Here is a 22,652-nt window from a genome sequence, read left to right as displayed (position 1 = left end):
CAGTTACACTGCACATGAATTTACCTGAAAGATATCAAAACTCCGGCTTGCTAGTATTTCATTAAAAATGAAATACGTACATTTATGAAGATCAAAGAAAATTCATGACTTGCAGTCAACCTTTTGGTCCCTCTCCCTCTGGCTCCATGCCTGGTTCTCATGTTAATTATGTGCCATGGCCCAAAGGCCTGTGGGTTACCCTTCAGGTTAGTTTTCCTGCACTCCCCATGCCAAATTAAACACGGTCCTGAGCATGAGGCAGCCTAGACCTCCTGCACATCAAAACAGTGAGGATATCAGTAGGCAACAAAACACAGATTGCAAACAGTCCTGATTCCTAGGTCTAAGATTTCTGCAGCATATGAGATGTAAGCAGACATACAACATACTGGAGACACAAAGGAATTCTGTGCCACCAGTGTAGTTTTTAGAGCCTAAACCCAGGCACTGTATTAGATCCTGTACAGCAGAACAGAACATCTCTACTCTGAGGAATTCATGTCTTCCTTTCCATGACTTCACATTCAGAACTTTAAACCTCAGTCTGTGATTGTGCAAGCTCTTTCTTATCTGCTGCCCCTTCACTGGCTCCGCTTCATTTTGTTTCCTTTAGAGGGGGTGATAAGGGAATTGCTGTAAACCAATGAAACATAGAAAATGGTGTGGTATATATATCATCAGGAAACATGTGGGCTTTTTATATCTTAAAGCACGCAAATTTCAAGTTTCACTAACTGTCTCTATTTTTCTATTATAAAAATAGTTGGAAAGAGCCCAACCCCTCTGTACCATTTACACCTCAAATTGTACTACAGTATTTTATGTGGGGTATGCAATGATGTATGCAAAGGCCTTATAGTATTTCCTATATTAACTCATCCCTCAGGCACCACAGTGTTTTATTGCGCTTAAACTGCATTTAGAAAGAACTATGATAATTGTACTTTGACTAGAGGTACACTAGCCTTTCCTCAGAATCCAGATTTCTACTGTTCACATATATTTTGGTCATTTTACTGGTCATTGTTTTGTGACTGTGCTACTTCTAGGGAATTTATGCCAAGGAAGCTGGTGTGGCTTACAGAAAGAACTGCAGAGTAGAAAATCTCTGTTCTCTTTTGTGCCACTGACTTGTTCCTCAAAAACACCACTAGTTTTCCACTGCTGCTCTGCCGTCTCCTAGTGAAGCCCAAGAATAAGGAAGAGCTGATCTATTGCCTGTAAGCTTCAGCTTGTTATCCAGAGACCTCCAGCTGCAATTTTGGGAAAATTTCAACTGTACAAGTATATGTCAAGATTTTTGCTCAATTTCATCCCATGGAAGTACTACTGTACTTGATCTTCCAAACAATATTTTGTCTTTGTTCAAAACAAACACTAAAAGATCATTGTTTTATAAAGTCAGAGGAAATATTTTATAGTAATGAGTTCTGATTTAAAAACAAAACGCAACATCTATGTAGCAGAAAATCTGTTCTGCTCCACATGTACCAACATTTATGCACAAATTAGGTTACTAAATAAATCAACCAACTTCACATGTTCATTATTAAAACGAAACTCAGGTTTTCAAAGCCAGGAATTCATAACCCCCACACAGCAAGCTAGCTTTCTGGTGTAGTAACACAAAATTGTGCTAGAAGGCGCCCAACAGCTTTATTTAGCCTTGTAAATACTAAAGGATGGAAGAGCATCTTAACACTAGAGCTTCAGAGGAAACGTGAATTTCCCCCCGCTCAATATTTAGAGACTTCAAAGACACAGGCTACATACATAATGCCTTTCCCAAAGAACAGTTTTACTTCTGCTTCCTCAACCAAATTTTTGGAGTGGCAGGTGGTCTTCTCATACCCTCCTAAGACAAACCAAAGAACGTTTAGAAGTTTACTTTTCAGAATGCTGAAGTCCCTCATAATCTGAGAAAACAGCCTGAAAGCATATGGTGCATTTTCTTACTTGTATAAAACAGCAACTAAAAGATCATAAATCCAAAAGAACCGTTTGCACATTGTAATTTTGATTGATCACATCTGTTATTAGATACTTCCTCATGCTCTAAGCTTTCAGTGAGACTTTTTCTTTGAAATCTGACTATAATCAAGCTGCCCTTCCTAACTGTAAGAGAGCAACACTCCAACTCTTCAGATTCGACAATTCTATTCATTCACAAAAAACCCTTCATACAGTAAAGGCTAAAACATATTTATTTAATAGTATACTTCATAAAATGCATACCCTTAAGAGAACCATTTAGTACTTAACAACTTGTATTTTACATAGATGCACATGTACACACACACACTCAGGGTGTATTTTCAAAAATACAGTTTAAAAAAATCCACTTTTCATTCAAAATCCATTGCAGTAATTAAATCCCTTTATGTAAAGATACACTGAAAAGCAAGATTGCAGCATCTTCTTATTAGTTCTTAGCATCATGATTAAATAGGGTCACTTAGCTTATATTACTTCACTTCAGATCCACTCAACTGCTGGAGGTAATTAAACTTTGATGTAGTTGTATTACATGCACCCAATTAGTAAGTTGTCTTCAAGTTACTCAGCAAACAAGACTAATGAAGAAGCTATGTATTTAAGACACAAAAAACTTCCCGAGAAAAATTTTATCCTGCCTCCAATGCATCTAGACAATCCACAAGGTCACTGTTTTCTTTCCTAACAAGCACACAAAGCAACATTAACCTGAAGTATCAAATACTTAAGTCTTTCACAAACATTTGTTCCTGAAACGTTCAACCACTTATGAGAATTTTGCAAATCAATATACTGAGTTTGGGTTAACGAATAAGATTTTTAATGTCACTTCAAACGATTTCATGCTTTTTAAGAAATTGAGCAGTCAACCTGCTGATAGGGCAGTTTTCAGTTAACTGTGTTATCGTATTAATTTCTTGGTTTATTTCTGACGAGGACAACACAGACGATGCTTTAAGACACTGTTTTCCAGATTCTCTCCACTCAACAAAGCACATAACCAATTCCTGCATAAGTTTAATAATTTATAAGTAATGGTTAGCACTGGAATAAAATACATATTGATGACTTTAAGCTACATATTGAAAACAGGTATTTCTCAATTAGCTACTTAAAGATTTTCATTCCATTTTCAGTCCAGATGACAAAAACCTGGATTCTTTATTCCTTGCCTTATTCCAAAGGAAAGTTCAACATCTAGAGATGGCTGTAAACGATGCCTAGCAAACCGGGTGTCTACACACAGCAGCTATTTCCAAAGCACATCACTTCTCCCCATGACAACAGAGACCAGACTGTAAAGCAAAGCAAAGCTGCAACCCCCCCACCAGCATATGAAGTACCTCCGTCTCTTTGGCCGGGCTGGTCACTGTCTGCACTTCCAAGGCACAATTTGCCCTCTTGACGGAAAGGTAAAAAGGGTAATCCTTGGCCACCATCGTGGCCGCGGGAGGAGCGGTTTCGGGGGTCACAGCTGATTCTGCCCGAGCACAAACGCGAGGACAAAGCCGAGCCTCCCCTCCCCGGCTCCCGGCGGCTCTGGCACGGAGCTGTCCCGCCTCAGGCTCCGCAGGGTGCGATCAGCGACGGCTCCCGCGCTCGAGTACGGTGGGAAGGGCACGAGCGCCGGGCGTCAGGCGAGCGCCCCGCCCCCGGGCGGCAGCGGGGCGGGGCAGGGGCTCCGCGGGGAGGAGCGAGCGGCCGCGGAACGCCCGCAGGGCCGAGCCGGGCCCGTCTGCCCTTCGCCGCGGCTGGACTCGCCGGCCGAGCCCGCAGCGTCTGCAGCCGGGACCGCCGACAGCCGGGCCTCCCTGCTGGCTTCCCGCGGGGAACGGCCGATCCGCTACTGCTGGACTTAGCAGGCACGGCTCCTGCGCAGGCGGCAGCGGCCTTCTGGGCGCAGTGCCCCTGCCGAGCCGAGGAGGAACGCTGCCTCAGGTTACGCTGCCACAACACACAGGGCTGCTGTTATTTTTTCCTGTCCTTTATTTTTTTCTTTTGTTCACCCATATTGTTGCTTTTTCCTGTCTGGCAAGCAGGAGTCTGTTTCTTGCGTTTTTTCAAGTTCCACTTTTGTTGCTATTGTTTAGTCGGAGAGCTCCCTGCCAGCACCCCTCATTGTAACGCGCCGAGAAAGTGGAAGAAGGCCTTTGCCTAACATCTCTCCGAGGGCAGTGCAGGGGCTGGGCAGCCAGGCAAAGGCTGTTTGATGTCTACCTTAGGACAAAGGTAGTGAAAACTCCCTGAAAAGAGAGAGGAAGCGCTCGGGGCCCTGTCTGCAGTGCGGGACCGGTCTGACAAAGGGACTATAGGGGAGACAAGGAAAAGGAAACTGAGGAGGAAGCAGGACAGCGGAGGAGGGAAGGATATTTTCAGCCAAAGGGAAGCAGCGCAACCAAGAATACCTCTACAGAGTTTGAAAGAATTAACTGTTTTTAAAGGCAGACTGCATGATCTGTGTTGCTTCACAAGCATTTATTTTCCTAAAGGTGGTTAGTCAGAAAACAATGTCTTTAGAATAAGCTTAGTCTAATGGCAGACACAGTCCTGTACTCTCCTCTGACTTCACCAATATCCCAAACACAGAATGTCTCTCCCCTTACTCTTCAAGGCCTGTTCAGTAGCAACGCCACAACAGAGCCAGAGATGCTGTCCTGCTGCCTGTTAATGCAGATCTGTCTGTACTTTGATGGTAGTCTACTCATAAAACAAAACCAACCCAGCAGCCTCCCGGTTCCTGGAAAATCGCTAGAACAAAATTATCAGTACTTCTAGATGTTCGATTATTCTAGAGGAAAATGCGACATCTGAACATCTTGAGTGTTATGTGCAGTACCGCTCTCCCCATCTCCATCATAGTAGGATGGGACAAGGTTCACTGAAAGCGAAAGTGTTGACAAGAGGCATCAAACAGCTTCATGTAGAGACTAGTTAAGCAGACAGGACATTTCAGAGCAGAGGAGAGAAATCAGAGCAGGTGGGATAAAGATCTACAAACCATGAGTGACAGAGAAAGCAAACGGGGAATGATTTTTCACTGCATTCAGCTAGAGGGGGAAAAAAACAGTGCATCAAATCAGATGGTGACAGATTCACAGCAAAGAAAAAGGAGCTAATTCTTCACAGTACGTACAATTTTTGTGTTACATACAGTGGAAGTATTTGTCACAAGACGCTGCTGCTAGGAAAGCTTCTCAGACACAAGTTCTTGGCTACTGGGACAGTATTTTGAGGAAACATCGTGACAGGCTATTTCTGTTTTGTACTCTTTCCTAAGCACCTACAGCTGACCACTGTTGGAGATTTGATATTGGGCTAGATCAGTCTTTGCTGCAGCCCCCTTCCTTTTTATATTTCAAAAGATACGAAAAGGACGTAGCATTTTATTTGAAGACTACCTGTCTTATCTAAGGATTTCTGAAGGTACGAACAATCACTTCATTCACATGAACATGCATTCATTTTTGCAACTCTTCTTCAGTGTGATGGGACATACCCCTGAGCACAACCTGATCATGTTGGACAGTTTCTCCTCTCATTTCAAGCACATCAAAAAACAATACACACAAATTATATCAAATGGTCAAGAACCTCCTGAGAACACTGCAGCTGCTGTGTAACCATGTAAGCCCAAGAAGCCTTGATTTCAAATACCATCTGCGTATGTTTGTTTATGAATGTGTATGCTAACACCATGTCAAAAATCAGCTTCACTTAAATCAGTTAGACAAAATGCCTTCAGGGCTTGTCCTCAAAGCATTCTAATCCTGTAACATGCTTCACAGCATAAATAGCACTTCACACAGGACAAGAGTGTACTGGTTTGGAGATTGAAATAATGAACTTTGGTTTATACGTGTAAAAAAATATGCCAAGGGAGGGACTCATTTTGCCCTTAATCAGGCCAGTGCACTTCAGCTTGACTATGCATTCCTGAGAAACAGGAGAAAAATCTTTCTTAAAAGGAATATGATTCTTAAAAAATCGGCAGGACCTTCATATCAGTAACTTTTAGAGCATCTTGCACCTACAAGACAGACTTCCACGAACATCTAAAAGAGGATTCATTAGACTCCTTGGATGTTTGTCTACTTTACCAGAAGAGTGTAAACACAGTTTTAGAACTGAAATTTGGACCCAAAGTTCACTGATCAATAGCACCTGACTTTATAAGTATCACATTATCTGATGGAGTAACACAATGGTACAATTTCAAACAATTCTCTCTTCCAGAGAACCGAATTTGTCCATAGAATGCTATATCCATTCATAATCAAAACTATGTCAGTTTATTCATGGTATTGAGTCCCTTCTGTACTGCATATCAAACACAACACTTACAGCCCATTCTGAAAGGTCTTAGTACTGATCTACATTTACATTTCATTTGTACACGAATTTAGACAGCAAAGTGACTGCCTGTCAGCAGTCACTGTGTTGTGTTGTATTGTGCGCACACGCCCAAGCAGAGCCAAATGTCAGTTCGTAAACTTGTGGCTGAAAGACTCCCTAGTGAACTCCAGTTACATAGTTGAGAAATAAAGGTTTCAGCAATTCAAGCAATCTTGTAAGACTGGAGCCAGTGAGTCCACTCATTCAAAAAAAAATATATTTAGACTACAAATCTACACTACTACTACAAAAATTAATCTGAATTGCAAGCTACTTTGAAAGAAGAAACTAATAGTTAAGAAAAAAACAACGCTAGTGACTAGACTGCACAGCAGACCAGTGCATCAGTTTTGCCATTTCTGGAATAGTTTTTTTTGTGGGTGGATTTTTACTTACTTAGACCACAGGCACAATTTAGTGTGACGGTTACTTATCTGTCAGGGAGACCTAAGTAAACTATTTGGTAACTCTGGAAAGCCCTGCTCAAGAGAGGTGCCTACCACTGTCGACCAGGTTCAGGACTGAAGTTCACCGACAGAGTTGTTCTGTGACTGTCTTGTTCACACCAATGCCTTTGGTTAGTTTCCCCACACACTCAAAACTTCACACTGAAGTAACTATTGCAAAAGCATCTGTCTGCGTGGCAAAGTCCTTTGAAATATTTTAGGTTTTGAACCTTAAAAATATCTTAGTATGTGGCCAAAATTCCTTTTCATCTTATGCTAATCTTTGAGATCCATATAGCTTTGTTCAGAGTAATTTTAAAATTAAAATGCAGTTGATTAAAGATTTCTCAAAGGATTCAAAATATGATGGCAAAAAACCCTGTTTCCTCCTAAAGAATAGTTAAGAAGTCATTATGCTAAGCAGTAGAAAAAGGAAATGAGACATTTAATCTAAACGTTTAAATAAGGAAAAGCCCAATGGAGTGAAGAATCTTCAACCATGGAAGTCACGGGCTTTAAGGAGTTCAGTGGAACAGAAAATCATCAATTAAAGCTGAACGCTGCCTAAGGAAGAAAACCCACAAATAGATTGTTCAAAGATTCGAGTTGGTGTTTTTGTTGTTTTGTTTAAGCTTTGTTTTAACATGATCTTTGCCAATACCTTTTAAGTGCCTTTGGGCAGAAATGCAGAATCTGTGATTAAACAGAAATATTTTGAGATGTGTACATGCAGATCTCGATTACCTTCTTCTTCCTGATATGCTAATATGATTGCTTTCCCTGTTAAAATTCAAAATCTGTTCTGCCAAGCTGTTAAAAAAAACAGCCAGGTAAATACAATTAACTTTTGGCAAAATATCAGTATTCCAAGAAGGAAAAGACTCTGAATGTCTGTCTGCCTGCCTCTGCTTATCTTTCCTCATCCAATGTAAAACAGCCTTTGGCTTGTTTTTGGTCTGTGTTTCACTGTGATGCCTAAGCAGCAGCCTAGCCTTAGCTGCAACAATTCATTTTTTTTTTCTTAATATCAACTAGCAAAGCTAAAAGAAAACCACTAGCTGTATTTCTCCTGTGATTCATAATTATGGGAACTTTTCCTTTTGTTCTGTTCATTCTGATGACTTAGAAATATACACTTATGGCATGTAGATAGATTCTTGGTGAAATATATGCCCATGTAAGACATTTCCAGTAACGTGACAAGAATTTAAGAAAAGGAGTAATGCTTAAAAAAACCCCCAGAACCCCAAACAAACCAACAAAACCAACTATGCTATTACAGTCATCTTCAGATATGCTATATTTGCAGTTGATTTTAAGAAAATTGCATTAAGAACAATAACCAGTCCATTGCTTTGTTTTCAATTCAGATTCATTGCTGTAAGAATATCAAGTTATCCAGTAGTTCCTGAGTCATCCTGAGTAGAATAGCTCTGCTGTCTAGCTAAGTTACTCCAGGTTTACGGAGGGAGTAAAAGATTTAATGTAAAGTGTGTTGCAGAGGACCAGAATCTCCTATACAATTTTGACTAAGTGTGCAAAGAGTACTTGGCATATGATGTTTCTGGAAATTTTACCCACCATAAAAACCTGAAATTAAGTAGAAATATTGCATACACATTTCAAGGGGAGGGAAAAAAAAAAATCTCAGTAGTTTGCACTTTATGGAGTATTCTGAGAATGTGCTTATCTCATATACGCATGCACCCTATGTATGTGGTTTCACAAAAAAACCAGAAGCCACTGCCTAGAAGAGGTACAATTTTGCCAAGAATATTCAAAGAAAAGCTACTATTCTGAAATGACCAGTGAAACTTAGCCAAGCTAACGCAGCACATACACATACAATTCTGCACTTATTGAGTAACTCTGAAGCCTCTCTTCAACATGTTCCAGTATGTCATCAGGGTAATCATTAGGAAGGTTTCCTTTCAGAAAAACAAAAACAAAACAAAGAAACAAAAAAATCCCAACCACCAAACACCAAAACTACATGCAAACAACCAAAAGAAAACTCTTGAAGCAGTCATTTTAATCAAGCATTGTAAATTTGAATCTGCTTGGGAGCTGGAATACACAAACACTGACAGTGATGACTGAGGAGCTAGAAAGCATATAAACCGCTACATAAAGTGTATTTATGAGGTAGTTACACAGCTGTTCATGAAACTGCAATTTCCTCATCGCAAATACGGATTGTACACATGGTAATGAGAGTTCCAACTCACTAGATAATACATATTAGAAAGATACCACTTGATTAAACACAATGGTGCTGAGAAATTCCAATAAAAATATGATTACAGGATAAATGATTACCATTAAAGGTATTCTCTTAAAAACCACAGCTGTAATTTTTTCAGGTAGAGTCTTAATCCTGGAAAAAACATCGCAGAACAAAAGAAACACATCTCTGGGGAACATGTGATGTTACAAAACTGAACCCCAGATTTCTATTCTGTCTAAATTCTCCATTTGAAGATTACCTTCCATATGACCCTTACTTGCGCAGCTTATGGAGTAACTAGAGAAGAAGGAAGTTACGTTTCCTCACTGTTAACATGGGCTGTGCGTTGGGATTTGCAGCCAAGATGCGCTGAACTATTCCCCTAAGTTTTGTCAAATGCAATTAATAACTAGCAAGAGTCTGCATTGTCTTCCACTGTGAACGATGGCTATATACCAGCTTTACACTGAAACATGTCATGTTGAACTCATAGAGACACAAGATTCTTGTACAAATCATCATTAATGTTTTATTGTATAAACACACATCCAGCTTGCAAAGCAGTTTGCAGCCTTTAAATTAAGACATGCATACATTGCTGAAGTTTCTTCATAAAAATATAGCCTATGAAACAATTCTGCACTGGGAGACAAACTGATGAAACAATCTGCCAAATTATTTTGTTTGTTTTCATTTTGCTAAATTCACGTAAATTTGGATTACTACAGAAAGTACTGTGCAGTTACAGGATGCCCTCTAACAACTGCATTTGCACCGAGACAGCAGCACTCCATTCAGGAGCTTCCCTTGGGAAGACAGTAATAATCCATTTTTAAAGCTGCCTCAGATTCATATCTACAAACTGTTATGGTGACTGGTCTGCAGCTCATGACTAGCGATGGCCCGCCTAGAAAACTCAGGAAGGATTCATGCTTCTGCACCCCTCTACCACAGCCAGCAGCGCAAACTCATTGTGAACCACGGTGGTCCCTTGTGAGGGAGTGCAGAGCGTATGGCGAGGCTGGACAAAATGAACCTTCAAGAGATGCACTTAAAATGAAGAAGTTGGTTCAGCTTGTCTAATTCCCTGGGTAAAGCAGAAAGGAGGAGGTGGGAAGGACTGTACTGATTTATCAATGTGGATTTTAAACAGCCAATCTGTAGAGGGTAAAATGATGACCCACAGAGTAGCGTCCTGAAACTTTACATTGGAAGAGGCATTCTACAGAGGCAAAATTACTAGAAATACTTGTATGACATTTACATGACATTAAATGTAATTAAAATATTTTTGTTTAAGTTACAGGCAGTGTGGGAGCCGGAATTTCTCTCCAGAGCACTCCTGCTGACTGGAGAATTAAGTAACAAATTTCTTGGTAAGAAAACATTGCCTCTAACCAAAGTGTTTACTGAGACATCACAGTTTTGATGAAATTTTATTATAATAACATTTATATTACATGAGTAACTCCAGAACATTTATCCTCAGAGAGGACAGTGTTTTGTAATCTTTTGCTGTATGCTTAGAGATGTGTGTATGCTTAGATATGGGCAAGAAAAAAATTCTGTTCTCTTCAGAAGTAACAGGAATTTTCCACACTCTAACTGATGTCGCATGTAATACTGGCCAAAGGCCACTTACTTTGTTCTTCCAACCATCCTTTCCAACTGGAATATGTAAAGCAAAGTTTGGGGTTAATACGGTTTATTAGATCAAATTATGTTAAGGCAGGGGGGAACAACCAATCACCAACAGAAGAGCTTTCAGATACACAGGTCCTTCTTCAGGTCAGAAATAAAAAGAGCAAAAAAAAAATAAGACTAGGGCCTTTTGAGTTTTCTTTTTCTATTCATTTATTTACCTAGTTGTATGAGTTTCAAACTTTGTTATACATTTCAATGTGTTCAGTTTGACACATTTTACTACATTTACTTGTTCATATGATTCTACCAGTCCTGAGAAGTTATCTTAGTTAATCACATTCTACCCTTCATTAAGATGTTATTTTTATTAATTTTGGAATGAGTTTTTACTTTGGGAAGTGCTGTACTCAAGATGCAAATAAAGTCTCAAAGTGCTGACTAAGAATAGGATTTTACAGTATGGCTGAGCTGAATTAACAATTCGCCACTTGTAAAAATACTTCCCTCTCCTCTATCCAAAATCCTCATCCCTCCGCTTTTCACACTCTTCCACTGGCACTGTACCCTCCCTCTCGGTAGTCCTTCCCTGCCACCTTATGCCAACCCTAGCACTCATCTCATCACACAGGTAAGTCTTCCATCCAAGACCAAAAAAATACTTTATTTTGCCAGATTTTTTTTTCTGCTAATTTTGTGAGCTAAGTAGGTTATTTATCATGCCATGAGAAAAGCACCAGAACTCACTGAAGATAAAACGGGGGAAAAGTGTGCAGGTACGGATACAGACAGGGCAGGGAAAAGGCCAATTTTTCTCCTCCCAATAGCTATAAACTGTTAGCTCATCTTCAGTTGTTTCATGAAGTCATACCCAAAGAATACTGTCAACATTTCAGTTTTTCAGATTAAAGTTTTGGATCAGAAGCTTTATCTATTTATTTATTTTAAAAATCAGACCCACCTATTAATATCCATAACAACTGCACACTGTTACTCATCTTCTAGTCAGTTATTTTTGCCAATTTGAATATCTTGAAATTAAGAGAACATCTGTGCTTCTTGAATAAATATTTAGCACACAAACCTTCAGACTGATTTCATGTTCTCCTGCACATGCTGTACCCTTTTCTAGACCACAGCCAAGGAGATGCCAGCAGTGTTTCTAAACCCAAATTTAAGTACAACTCACAATTCTTTGACACAGATTACTAGACATCCGTGGGAAAGAGTGATGATAGTCAAGCAAAACAATGAGACTATTAAGTGCTTTGCAAACAGTAAGAACAGTGTAATACCTCAACTACAGCAGAGCAATCTTGAACCTGAGATGCCTTCTTTCACACAACACTCACTGACAACCCAGTGCAGAAACCCTCCACATTTGGTCCTGAATACAGTTTTGCAGATCACACAGTGCCTTACAAACCAAATTATTACAGTGATTATCCACATTGCAATATTCCACTACTGTGGTCCATTAATCTTTTTACAAATATTGTTCAATTCCCATGTGCTATGACATACTGCACAAAAAATATCAGACAGAAATGAACACAAAAAAATAAATTATCTATTACCCACATCCTCTCCCTATGAGGGGGGAGAAAAACCATGATCTCACTTCAGAAAGAACTGTCCTTGCAAAAACCGATAATGCATCAACAAATGATAGAACTAACCTACTCCCAGTACCAAGTGTATTGTAGTTGTACGACCGTAAACTTGACGTGGCGTTAGCAACAATGTGACTAATCTTTAAAAGACAGTTGAAATGGGACATAACATCTTCAAAGAGACACTAACAACTCACACTAGGACAGAACTTCTTTGTTCATACCCCTTGATCACGCATCAGGGAATCGAGAAGCCATTCCCAGGAATGTCTTTCTTTGGGTTACAAAAAGGTTTTATTCAAAGTTACAAAATAATTCTCTTCCCAAGCATAAATATAATGAAGTAATCCCATATGGCACAGAAGTTACCATAACAAGTTTTAATTGAAACATAAAAATAAAAATATAAATAAGAAACAGTTTTCCTGAATACTTCTTTCTTTGTTCAGGAATGCTAACTATAATGTCTGAAGGCCACCTCCTCTCTGGTCAAGCTATTAACCACAAACTGCTATCTGGCAAAAAAGATGAAGTACATCCTACTTTTACATGATCTCCGTTATCAAATCTGCAACCACGATCCACCATAAGTATTCCATTTCCCCACAGCTATGAATTTTGGACAGGTCCCTAACAACCACAGCTAACTTTGTCCTCAAAATAGCAGAGATAGTCAATAACTGAAGATGGAAAAGTAAGTCTTAGAAAGTAATTCCAACCACCACAGATAAAATACTGGTTATTATTTTTAAAGCTAAGAAACAACTCAAAAGTGCATCAGAACAGAATTTTTGCATCTCTTAATCTTGAAAACATAGTGAATAATTGAACATAAAAGCAAGATGATATATGTTTTAGCAAACATGAGTTTGGTCTTGAATTACACGGATGTCAAATATTCTATCTTCAAATCCCTGCAAAACCATGAACGTACTGTCCTCTTGAGACCCTACTAAATAGCGAAGTGTTAACATAAGTGACTTTAGAACAATATGAATAGACTTCAATACGAACCCATAGCCATAAAATTATTTTGTTCTTATGATGCATGTTAAACACAAAATATAGCCAAAAAAAAAAGAGGCTGTATACTTTCAATACCAGGCATTGGTTTCAGAGCCCAAGACGATTAACAGTTGTCAAGTTTGTTCTGACCATCATGTATCTTTTGAGGAGGGTTCTTTTGAAAACATAAGGATGTGTAGGGGGGAAAAAAGCATACAGATTTAAAAAAAAAAAAAAAAAAAATTTAGGATGAATGCTGGTATGCTAGACCAGACAGGAAGACGAGTTTCCGTGTGCTCTGCAAGCTCTCCTTGAATTCACTACTCCATCCCTCCCCAAAACAAACCCGGACAGGGGAAGAGAGCATGAACTGGATATTCAAAATGACCTAAGGAAGTTGCAGTGATAATCCACAAAGAAAAAGACTTAAGTGTTTAAGTCCTATGAAACATCCAGCCATTGCACGGATGAATCAAATTTGAAAGCTGAAAGGACAGCTTCATAAAAGCATAGCTGTATAATAAAGATCGGAATGCACTTCATATCTGGAATATAAAAGCAGGTATGTTATTACATACTGTTCTCTGGAATTTGGTGGCTTTATTGTATAAACATTTAGAGACTACCTGCTTCTGTTCATAATTGCTTCCTCTAAACCTGGTATTTGTATTAAAATAAAGCATATCTATCCTCCCAAAATGATTGCAGTTTTACCACAATAAGAATCTATCTATTTTCTTAGTTCAGGAAGTTACATTTATTTTAGTACGTGCTATCTAACAGCAGATGTGCATTAAAATGTGTCATGGCAGGATATATTAACCACATTGCATGAATAAGCCAAACAGCTGAAATAAGAAGCTACAAAGACCTTTTTGAACATGAGCAGCCTCCCTGATCTCTATGAAACTAAATCACGTGTCAGATATTACTCGCACGTATGGGAAAGACACAATAACCAGGCAACAGATCTTGCACAAAGTACAGCCTTACGCCTTGCAGCAGTACACTTGTTTCACAACTGCCACTTACCCTACTAGCACTTATTTTCCCCCGAGTTGCAGAATTATTTATCTACAGCATATCTACAACACCATTATGATTCAGCTATTTATTTCCCCAAGATACAATAGCTCGGGGGTAGAGGGGAGGTTGGTTTGTTTGTGGTGTTTGGGGTCTTTTTAATCACTGCCTGCCCTCATATTCTTTCTCAACATCTGCAACGTTTGAGCTGCAAAATCCTCTAATCCTTCTGATCTAGAATTTCTGTCAGAGTTGCAATATCCCCACACCCTCTGTAAAGTGCAATGCAATCAAAAAGTCACATTAGCCAATTTTTATGTTTCTATCGAGACTATGAGAAATCAGTTTTGAGTGAGATACTGCCAACTTTCCAAAATAACGGTAACAGAGAGAAACCCAATTAACAAAGTACTACAGAGAGACAGATTTTTTGCAAAAAGAGCAAACAGAAAGAGGGTGGTTGGAATTATGTCTTGTTTGTGAAACTGGGTGGAAGTTTTTAATGGTCCTGTTCAGGAAGTATGCATCTGTTTTTCAAACCTGTTCCTTCCTAAACTTGCTAAAGTTGGCCCCAAAAATGTATCAGGAAATAACTGGAGGATGAGGGGGATGGGGGAAGAAACTTTAAAGACACCTTGTCTTAATTAAATCTACTTCTTCCTGTTCAACGGCGTCACATACAGCTTTAGTGTATCACACCTGACTGGGGGAGGGGATGTGTCAACATCGAGAAGAGGTTCATATTGCAGCTGCCTCCTCTAATTGGCAGCCTGGAATTAATTAATGAAGTGGAACCAGAGCATACTTGAATGCAGCATAAAGCTAAACATGGCAAGCAGTATAGAAAAACATTGCTTCTTTCTTTAATCCTCTTTTATTGCTACAAAATGTGGAAAGGTAAAACAGGAAAGCCAAATGCAAATTAACATATGACAGTGTCTCCAGCAGTCATTTTGACCATCTGGGTCTCTGTCAGCTGCTAAGCTATTACTGAACAAACAGGTACAGTAAGAACAGCTATCCTACCTAATAAACAATAGCCTTTGACTTTTTTTGTCTTTTTGGTCTTAGAATTATTTTAAATAATCTGCCTAAAGCCATACGATTCATGTGGCTGTTACAATCTCAGTACACAAAATCAACATTTCAACTGCTAATTCAGCTGGAAAGCCAGGGTCAGGAATGCAGTCAGCTCCATACACTCACCGGACTCATGACAGGAATGTCATTTCTGTAACCCTTCATCTTGATCAGCTCTCAGTGTTCAGCACAAGCCACCTTCCCAGAGGTGAGGCCAGATACTTAACTGCTGTATTTCAAAGAGCAATCCTTGGAGAGGTATAGACTAAAAAAATACCCAGTTATTTTTGGAGCATTTCCTTTCATTTCTTTTTGTTGTTAAGTAACAGCAGATCTTACAAGCATATTTCTAGTATCCTCAAAGAGCCTCAACGCAAGCTCCCTTTTAAGTCAAATGTTAGAGAATCTCTGCTGTATGTTTTGGATTGTTTCTCCTGAATGAAGCTTCCCTTCTAAATTTCTGAGGAAACACCTCTACCAGATTCACTTTCCTCTTCAAAATACCCTAACAAATTTCTTGCACCATTCGTGTAAAGCAGTAAAGCATGCCTCCTACTTCAGCAAAGGAGTATTTCAAATCAGGTGAAAAATGATGCTAGAGAGTTCAGGATGGAAATCACATCTGGAATAAATTTTAGAATTTGGGAATTCCTAATTCTGCATCTTCTGTTCCAGACATTTGAACGTTTTTTCTTCCTAGAAACCTCAGTTTTTACATTTACCTTAGCAGCAGCTTAGTGAGATGTCCATCATGAACGGCATCCTAACAGCTCCTGTTCTTCTCATCTGGCCTGACTCCCTATGCTTCTCTGTCTAGGGGCCCTTAAGTACACCTTCGAACAAATTGAGCTCTTAAATAAAAGCTTATGAGCAAAGTACGTCCAGTGTCTTGTCTGTTTTAACCACTCTTTCTTTTCCCCAGTCAATTTCTGGTAATGACCAGCACTTCATTAAGGAACTCAGTCAAGACTCAGAGCGATTCTTTGAAAAATATCTAAAAAACGCTTCTTCAGTAAAAACACAGGGCTCGGTTTTGCTTTAACTGCTCTTACAGTGTATCTGCAAAGCAGCAGATAATTCCTTCACAATGTACATAAAACGAGTGCAAATTACTTCTGTAAATTTATAGCTACATCACATAAATAGCTACCAGAACCTCAGAGTACTGGTGATTGCTGCCTACAGTGGAACTTGCACTGATTTAGAGTTCCACTGAGTTGTCATTGACTCAGTTTTGCTATATAAACACCAATTCTAGTAGTTATTAATAATAATTTTATTAAGGAGAAAGAAGCCATTTAGGTATCTTTCAGGTGAATCACAAGTGCAAGCTTGGCTGGGTGAAACCTTTTCCGCATTAGGAAATGAAAGTAACCTGAGAACAATAAATGGTAGCTGTTCTAACCCCCAAGGATAAGACCTACTTTTTCCATATAGAAGCTTCCACATGGAAGAGCTAAAACATTTCAGCTTTTCTGACAATCCTTTAACAGAAGAAAGATGAACACTGCCATTAACAACTTCTTCCTGCTTCCATTTCCTATTTCTTTACTCAATGGGAAATTTTAACTCACTTTTTTGAGTTACTTTTAAGAAGTGGGAAGTTGTGCAAGCTATAATAAAATATGGCATAGCTTCATTACCTGTGAAGGAGTACCTGCAGATACCACAAGAACTGTTTTACAAAGGCTCTATCAATCTTTCCTTTCTCACTTGCATATAGGTTTGCATTTTGGAATGACCTCACACATCAGACTAAAAGGAAAAAAAAAAACGCTGCTGAATGCACCAAGTCTGTGCTTCTTAAAGTAAGATCATTAAGCGGCAACCAACGGGTAAGAGGTTTACCAGTATAGCCATCCAGCACTTCTATATTTAAAACTCTGTGGTCTGTTTAATGGCAAGAGCTGCTTTTTAAGATGTCCTCATCTGTATCTCTTTCATTTGTAGAGGGTTTTTAGCCTACTTAAAACAGTGAACACCACAAAGAGGACGCTACTTTTAGAGGACTAAAAGTGACCAATGTGAGCAAATATATCTAGCAAGAGACTGATCATTGCTTAATGAATGGATGAAAAAAATATTAGTATGTTGATACTATTTATGCTTTCTGCTAATGTAAATAAAGACCGCTAAAAGACAGATGACAACAGGAAGAATCACAGTATAGTTATACTATTGCTCCTGAAGAAGTTTTTTTTGAAGCAAGTCATTTAATGGAAGGGAATATTCATTTCTCCTATTCCCAGATATTGGGGGCGGGGTAGAAAAAGAAATGTTTCCCTTGCAGGAAGCCCCAAGGGAAACTATTTTTCCTGAGGCTTACCATCTTAACTTCGGAGGAGTTAGGCAAAAGCTGCCAGTTATGCATCGAATCCCATTCATGACCCAGGCTGCAGGTGGTATCCTATTTTATTGGTCTTCCCCTCCCCTCCTCAGCCACCATCCCCTCCCTCATTTACAAAAAAAAAAAAAAACCAAACAAAAAAACCAAACTGAATTTAGAAATACACAGTGGAGGAATGATGGATGACAACTGGCAACAAAGGGGTCATATTATCCTCAGCTGTCTCTTTGACCAGTTAGTATATTTTGGAACTTCTCTAAGTGTAAAATACAGTGCCCATTTAACATGACATTTTAAAGCCTGTATGCAGAAAAATCAAGTGAGAATTTGATGCAGGTACTGGCCAGAAAATTCAGCATTCACTGTTATCTCAGCCATGCTGTAATGGCTCTTATCTGTTTTTTTTTTTCCCTTTTTCTTTTTTCTTGTTACTATATAACACACCACAGCTGCACTGACTTCATGCAGTAAACCGATTAACAAATTTATTCTGAAGTACTTCCTGGCACTGAATTTAATTTACTTCTTTCGCAGCTATGCATCCTACATCAAAAGACTATCTCAACCACAGCAGCTCCTGAAATTCTGCAAGCAAAGCAAACTCAATCCCAATCACATAATAAAATAGCAACAGAATAAGAGTTTCTATTTAAACAACATTTTGTATGGTCTTTTAAAATGATGAATGAATTTTCTTAGTATCAGTAAGGGAAAATAAGCTCATCAGCATTTTATAACCAGTGAAAACAAGCCACAGAACGGGTAACTGATACATGAAGTTCATACAAGAAATGTGTGCCATAACCACAAACAGTTTCGTAACACCAGGCAGGCACAAACCCAGACTTCACTTCAGTTCTTTGGTCAGTTCCACATAGACATGGGCAGCAAATCCATTATCTATAAACTGTCAAAAAATTTCTGTGAGCAGAAAAGGGCATAAAAAGCTGCTTCTGGCAAGAGGTTCTACTCCAATAACAAAAATGTCTTCAAACATCAAAATACAGAAGCTGCTTGAATTCGGAGCAAATTTCACACAGTGCCCAGAAGTCACTGTGCTATTCTAAGAAGTGATGATACAAAAGAAAAAAAGTCACAAAAGGAGCACAATTAACATGATTCAGATGTAAGCAAGAAACAACAGAACATGAAAACAACTCTCCCAGAAATAACACAATGCATACAATAAATAACATTATGTATGCAACATATTCCTATACAGCAATGCTCAGACAACTCACAGCTTTATGCCCCAGAACTGACTGATTTGGCTTTATGTAGAAGATACTACAGAGCTTTCATAAAAGAGGTACAAAAACCTTCATCCAAATATTCTGTACTACCTATAAATACAGAATCACAGAATCACAGAATCACAGAATGGTAGGGGTTGGAAGGGACCTCTGTGGGTCATCTAGTCCAACCCCCCTGCCGAAGCAGGGTCACCTACAGCAGGCTGCACAGGATCTTGTCCAGGCGGGTCTTGAATATCTCCAGAGAAGGAGACTCCACAACCTCCCTGGGCAGCCTGTTCCAGTGCTCCGTCACCCTCAGAGGGAAGAAGTTCTTCCTCATGTTCAGACGGAACTTCCTGTGCCTCAGTTTGTGCCCATTGCCCCTTGTCCTGTCACTGGGCACCACTGAAAAGAGCTTGGCCCCATCCTCCTGACACCCACCCTTCAGATATTTGTAGGCATTTATAAGGTCCCCTCGCAGCCTTTTCTTCAGGCTGAACAAGCCCAGCTCCCTCAACCTCTCCTCGTAGTGGAGATGCTCCAGTCCCCTCACCATCCTTGTAGCCCTAAATAATACTGTCAGAACTTTACTCAATGGTTAATTAGTAAATAGTTAACAGGTATAACAAACACTAGTGCCTACTCTCACAAGAACGCTTCTGCTTTAATGATGTCTAGTTGCACAGTTTGCCCCTTCCAGAGTCCCATCCTGTTTACATCCCATCACATACACATCACTGACGCCATTTTACACTCAACAATTGATACACATTAGACAAAAACATCTGATTTAGATGCTGATAGATCTGATACAAAGATATCCGTTAGTGATAAATAAGAGCATATACCTGGTAAAACTTGCAACTTGTATTTGTTAATATGTTCACACAATCAGGGTCCCTACTTTTTGGCAGAAATCAAAGGTTTCTGGAAGAAATTCCATTAACTTCAAAGGAAGAAGAAATTTACTGCCAGCCTCTCCCCCTCCAGTTAAGGGCTTCTATTGTATTCATTTCATTAATCATTGCACTTCTGGAAGTCTGCAATTAGTTTCATTTACATTCTAAGCTCTTCACTAATGTTTACAGAAGAGTAACAGCTACATGAAGAACACCGAAGCTCTTTACCCAGGTTATATAATTAAGCCTCAAACATCATACATTTTCATTTGCACGTCCCATAATTCAAAACTAAGGTAAGTGAAGGAGATCTCTTGAAAGATGATGTATTCAAAATAGCCAAATAACACAGAGACAGTTTTTACATTTTGTTGAAGAACTAGCTTACAACACAGAAAAGCAAAATCATAGAATTTGGGTTTAAACAGGTAAATTGTAATTCTAGTAATGCCATGGATACTCTTTGTAATTACCAGGATATCTACATAGTTTACAGTTACACCAGTAGAAACACATTAATTTTTATGTAATATGAATTCTTAAAAGCTTTAATAATCAGTTATTTACCCAGATAATAGTAAAACTAAACCATTATAAATTGCCTCAAATTTTCAGTAATATGCAGCTGGTATAGAATAATCTTAATATTCAAAACACTACCTTAGTGCTTTATTCTACTTTATCAAATAGATAGATCACTTATGCTGTAATATGCTACTACATCAGGTTTGTGCCCTACATATATTAAAATCAAGTTTGTTCTAAACACATAAGGATGACAAATTTACGTATCTTTACAAACATAATAAAGTACAGTAACATAATTTGGAAGGGAAAAATCTCAAATCATAACAGTTTTATGAGGAAATAAACAAAAATTCATAAAGTGTTTTTAATCAACATGCTAAAGAAAACACAGACTAGTGGAATATTGCCATCTTCTGAATCACATTTTTAGAAAATCAAATCAAAAGTCAATTACATTCTCACAGTGAGTTAAAACTGAGTAGAACCATTAAGCATACAGCAGCAGATATTTAAATGTACTAAGTTACCTACAGTCAGGTTTGGAAATTAAATGCTTCAGCACCTTTGACATTTCTTTGCAGATATATGCATCCATTACAACCTAAGCATCTTTAAAAAAAAAAAATGGCATGCAGTCCTAAATAGTGCAAAGGAATACCTTTGGCAGCTAAACTGCTTGCATTCTGGGAAGGAGAGCTTTAAAAAGATTGTGTTCAGTTTCCAGTTCTGTCAGATGTTCACTAAAGAAGCCAGATTACTGAGACAAATCAAGCCAATCCCTCTTCCATGAAGGGATTAAGCTCTTAGGGGCAAACAAAACTCAAAGGACAACCTCTATCACTAGTACAAAGCAAATACGTACAATTCAAATAATATATTCTATGTACAAAAATAGCAGCTGAAAGTCTCAGCACCTCCTAAGACGCAGTCAAATCCCTGCAGTCTTGGTTTCCTTGAGAACAGTGGCGAAAAATCCCAGCTAGGTTGTTATACAACCATTGCCTTAAGAATTAACAGATCAATTAAAAGCATAGATCTTTTAATCCCACTAATGACTGGTTTAGCAGATAAAACAGAAGAGAGTATAGAGGAAGTAAATGAAACAAACCTCCAGGAGCTGGTTTTGATATTACCATGAAAATTCAGAATTGTGTGAATGAAGACTACATACATGAACCTTGCAGGTTCACAGCAAAATTACTGTGACTTTCTACTGACTAATTTTTGTAGTTATCTAAATTAACACATTCAAATAACTGTAAAGATCTCAGAAATTACTGCTGGAGATGCTCCGTCCTCATACAAGCATGATGATTTTATGACAGTTCAGTGCTCAGAATAAACTTGAAAATTCTCAGTCTACTCTTACAATCTGATTTTTGTAAGGCAGACTTGTAGCGTCCTGTAATGCCATGTGCGTTATAGGCTCATTGCCTGTAGGTCTACAGGTGACTAAAATATCTTGCTCAGCCTGCAGTATGTTAGTGGTTGTAGCTTAACCACCAAGCGTATTGTTCTGTGAGTTTTAATGCTCTTTTTTCTGCATTTTTGTTCACCAGTAGAGCTGACACACTAATATTCTATTGAGAAACACATTCACATGCTTGTAAACAACAGAGTACTATTTTTTGTAAAATACTCTCAAAGCATTTCCAAACACTTGTTTGGCTTCTATTCACTGAGGGCTTTTCCCCCTCCTTGCTGCTTTTCACACCGTAGCATAGGAAACAGGGTGCAGTTGCATAACAAAGTGAGTCAGCAGCTGCAAGCAGATACCCTCAGCTGTCCAGATTACATAGCTACAGTAATAAAGGAATGACAGAAGTAATAATAAAAAAAAAAAATCCCTAAGAGATACGGGGACCTAAGGGCTACCGAATGAACTGGGAAATCACTGCTATGCAGAGATAATATTCTAAGATTACCATGGCATTGCAAGATGCCCCCAGAGAAAACTACTGAAACTCTTACGAGAAATCATGTTACACTTCTCTGTTACAATGAACTTTCAGGTTCACCTACTTATGTCTTCCTACACTATTCTGCACTGAAGTGACCCTGGTTAACAGCCTGCACAGCCACATACACCTTCCAATTGCAGTCATCAGCAGTGGCAGTGCAGAACACTCTGAGAAATGTTTGCATTTTGGTCATAATGCATCTTAGGAAAACAAACAAGCAAAATTATTTGTATTTTGCAAATAAGAATCTGATCAAGAGA

General features: G+C 38.8%; 1 protein-coding gene across 5 annotated transcripts in view; it reads right to left on the bottom strand.

The window, feature by feature from the left end:
• The window catches only part of ARHGEF3 (Rho guanine nucleotide exchange factor 3), a 136,810-nt gene that overhangs the window by 31,362 nt on the left and 82,796 nt on the right, over positions 1-22,652 (bottom strand). For 2 of the 5 annotated variants that reach the window (XM_075432846.1, XM_075432850.1), the window contains exon 1: positions 3,339-3,578. The exons of the other annotated variants lie outside the window; for them this stretch is intronic. In XM_075432846.1, the coding sequence (XP_075288961.1) occupies positions 3,339-3,434 (96 nt within the window). In that variant the 5' untranslated portion in view covers positions 3,435-3,578. Of the gene's footprint in view, positions 1-3,338; positions 3,579-22,652 lie in introns of those variants that run through there. 5 annotated transcript variants of the gene reach the window in all.

The sequence above is a fragment of the Opisthocomus hoazin genome, chromosome 11 (assembly GCF_030867145.1).
Source record: "Opisthocomus hoazin isolate bOpiHoa1 chromosome 11, bOpiHoa1.hap1, whole genome shotgun sequence".
NCBI lineage: Eukaryota > Metazoa > Chordata > Aves > Opisthocomiformes > Opisthocomidae > Opisthocomus > Opisthocomus hoazin.
The sequence above is the reverse complement of the archived record's forward strand: the minus strand, read 5'-3'. Positions and strand labels throughout refer to the sequence as shown.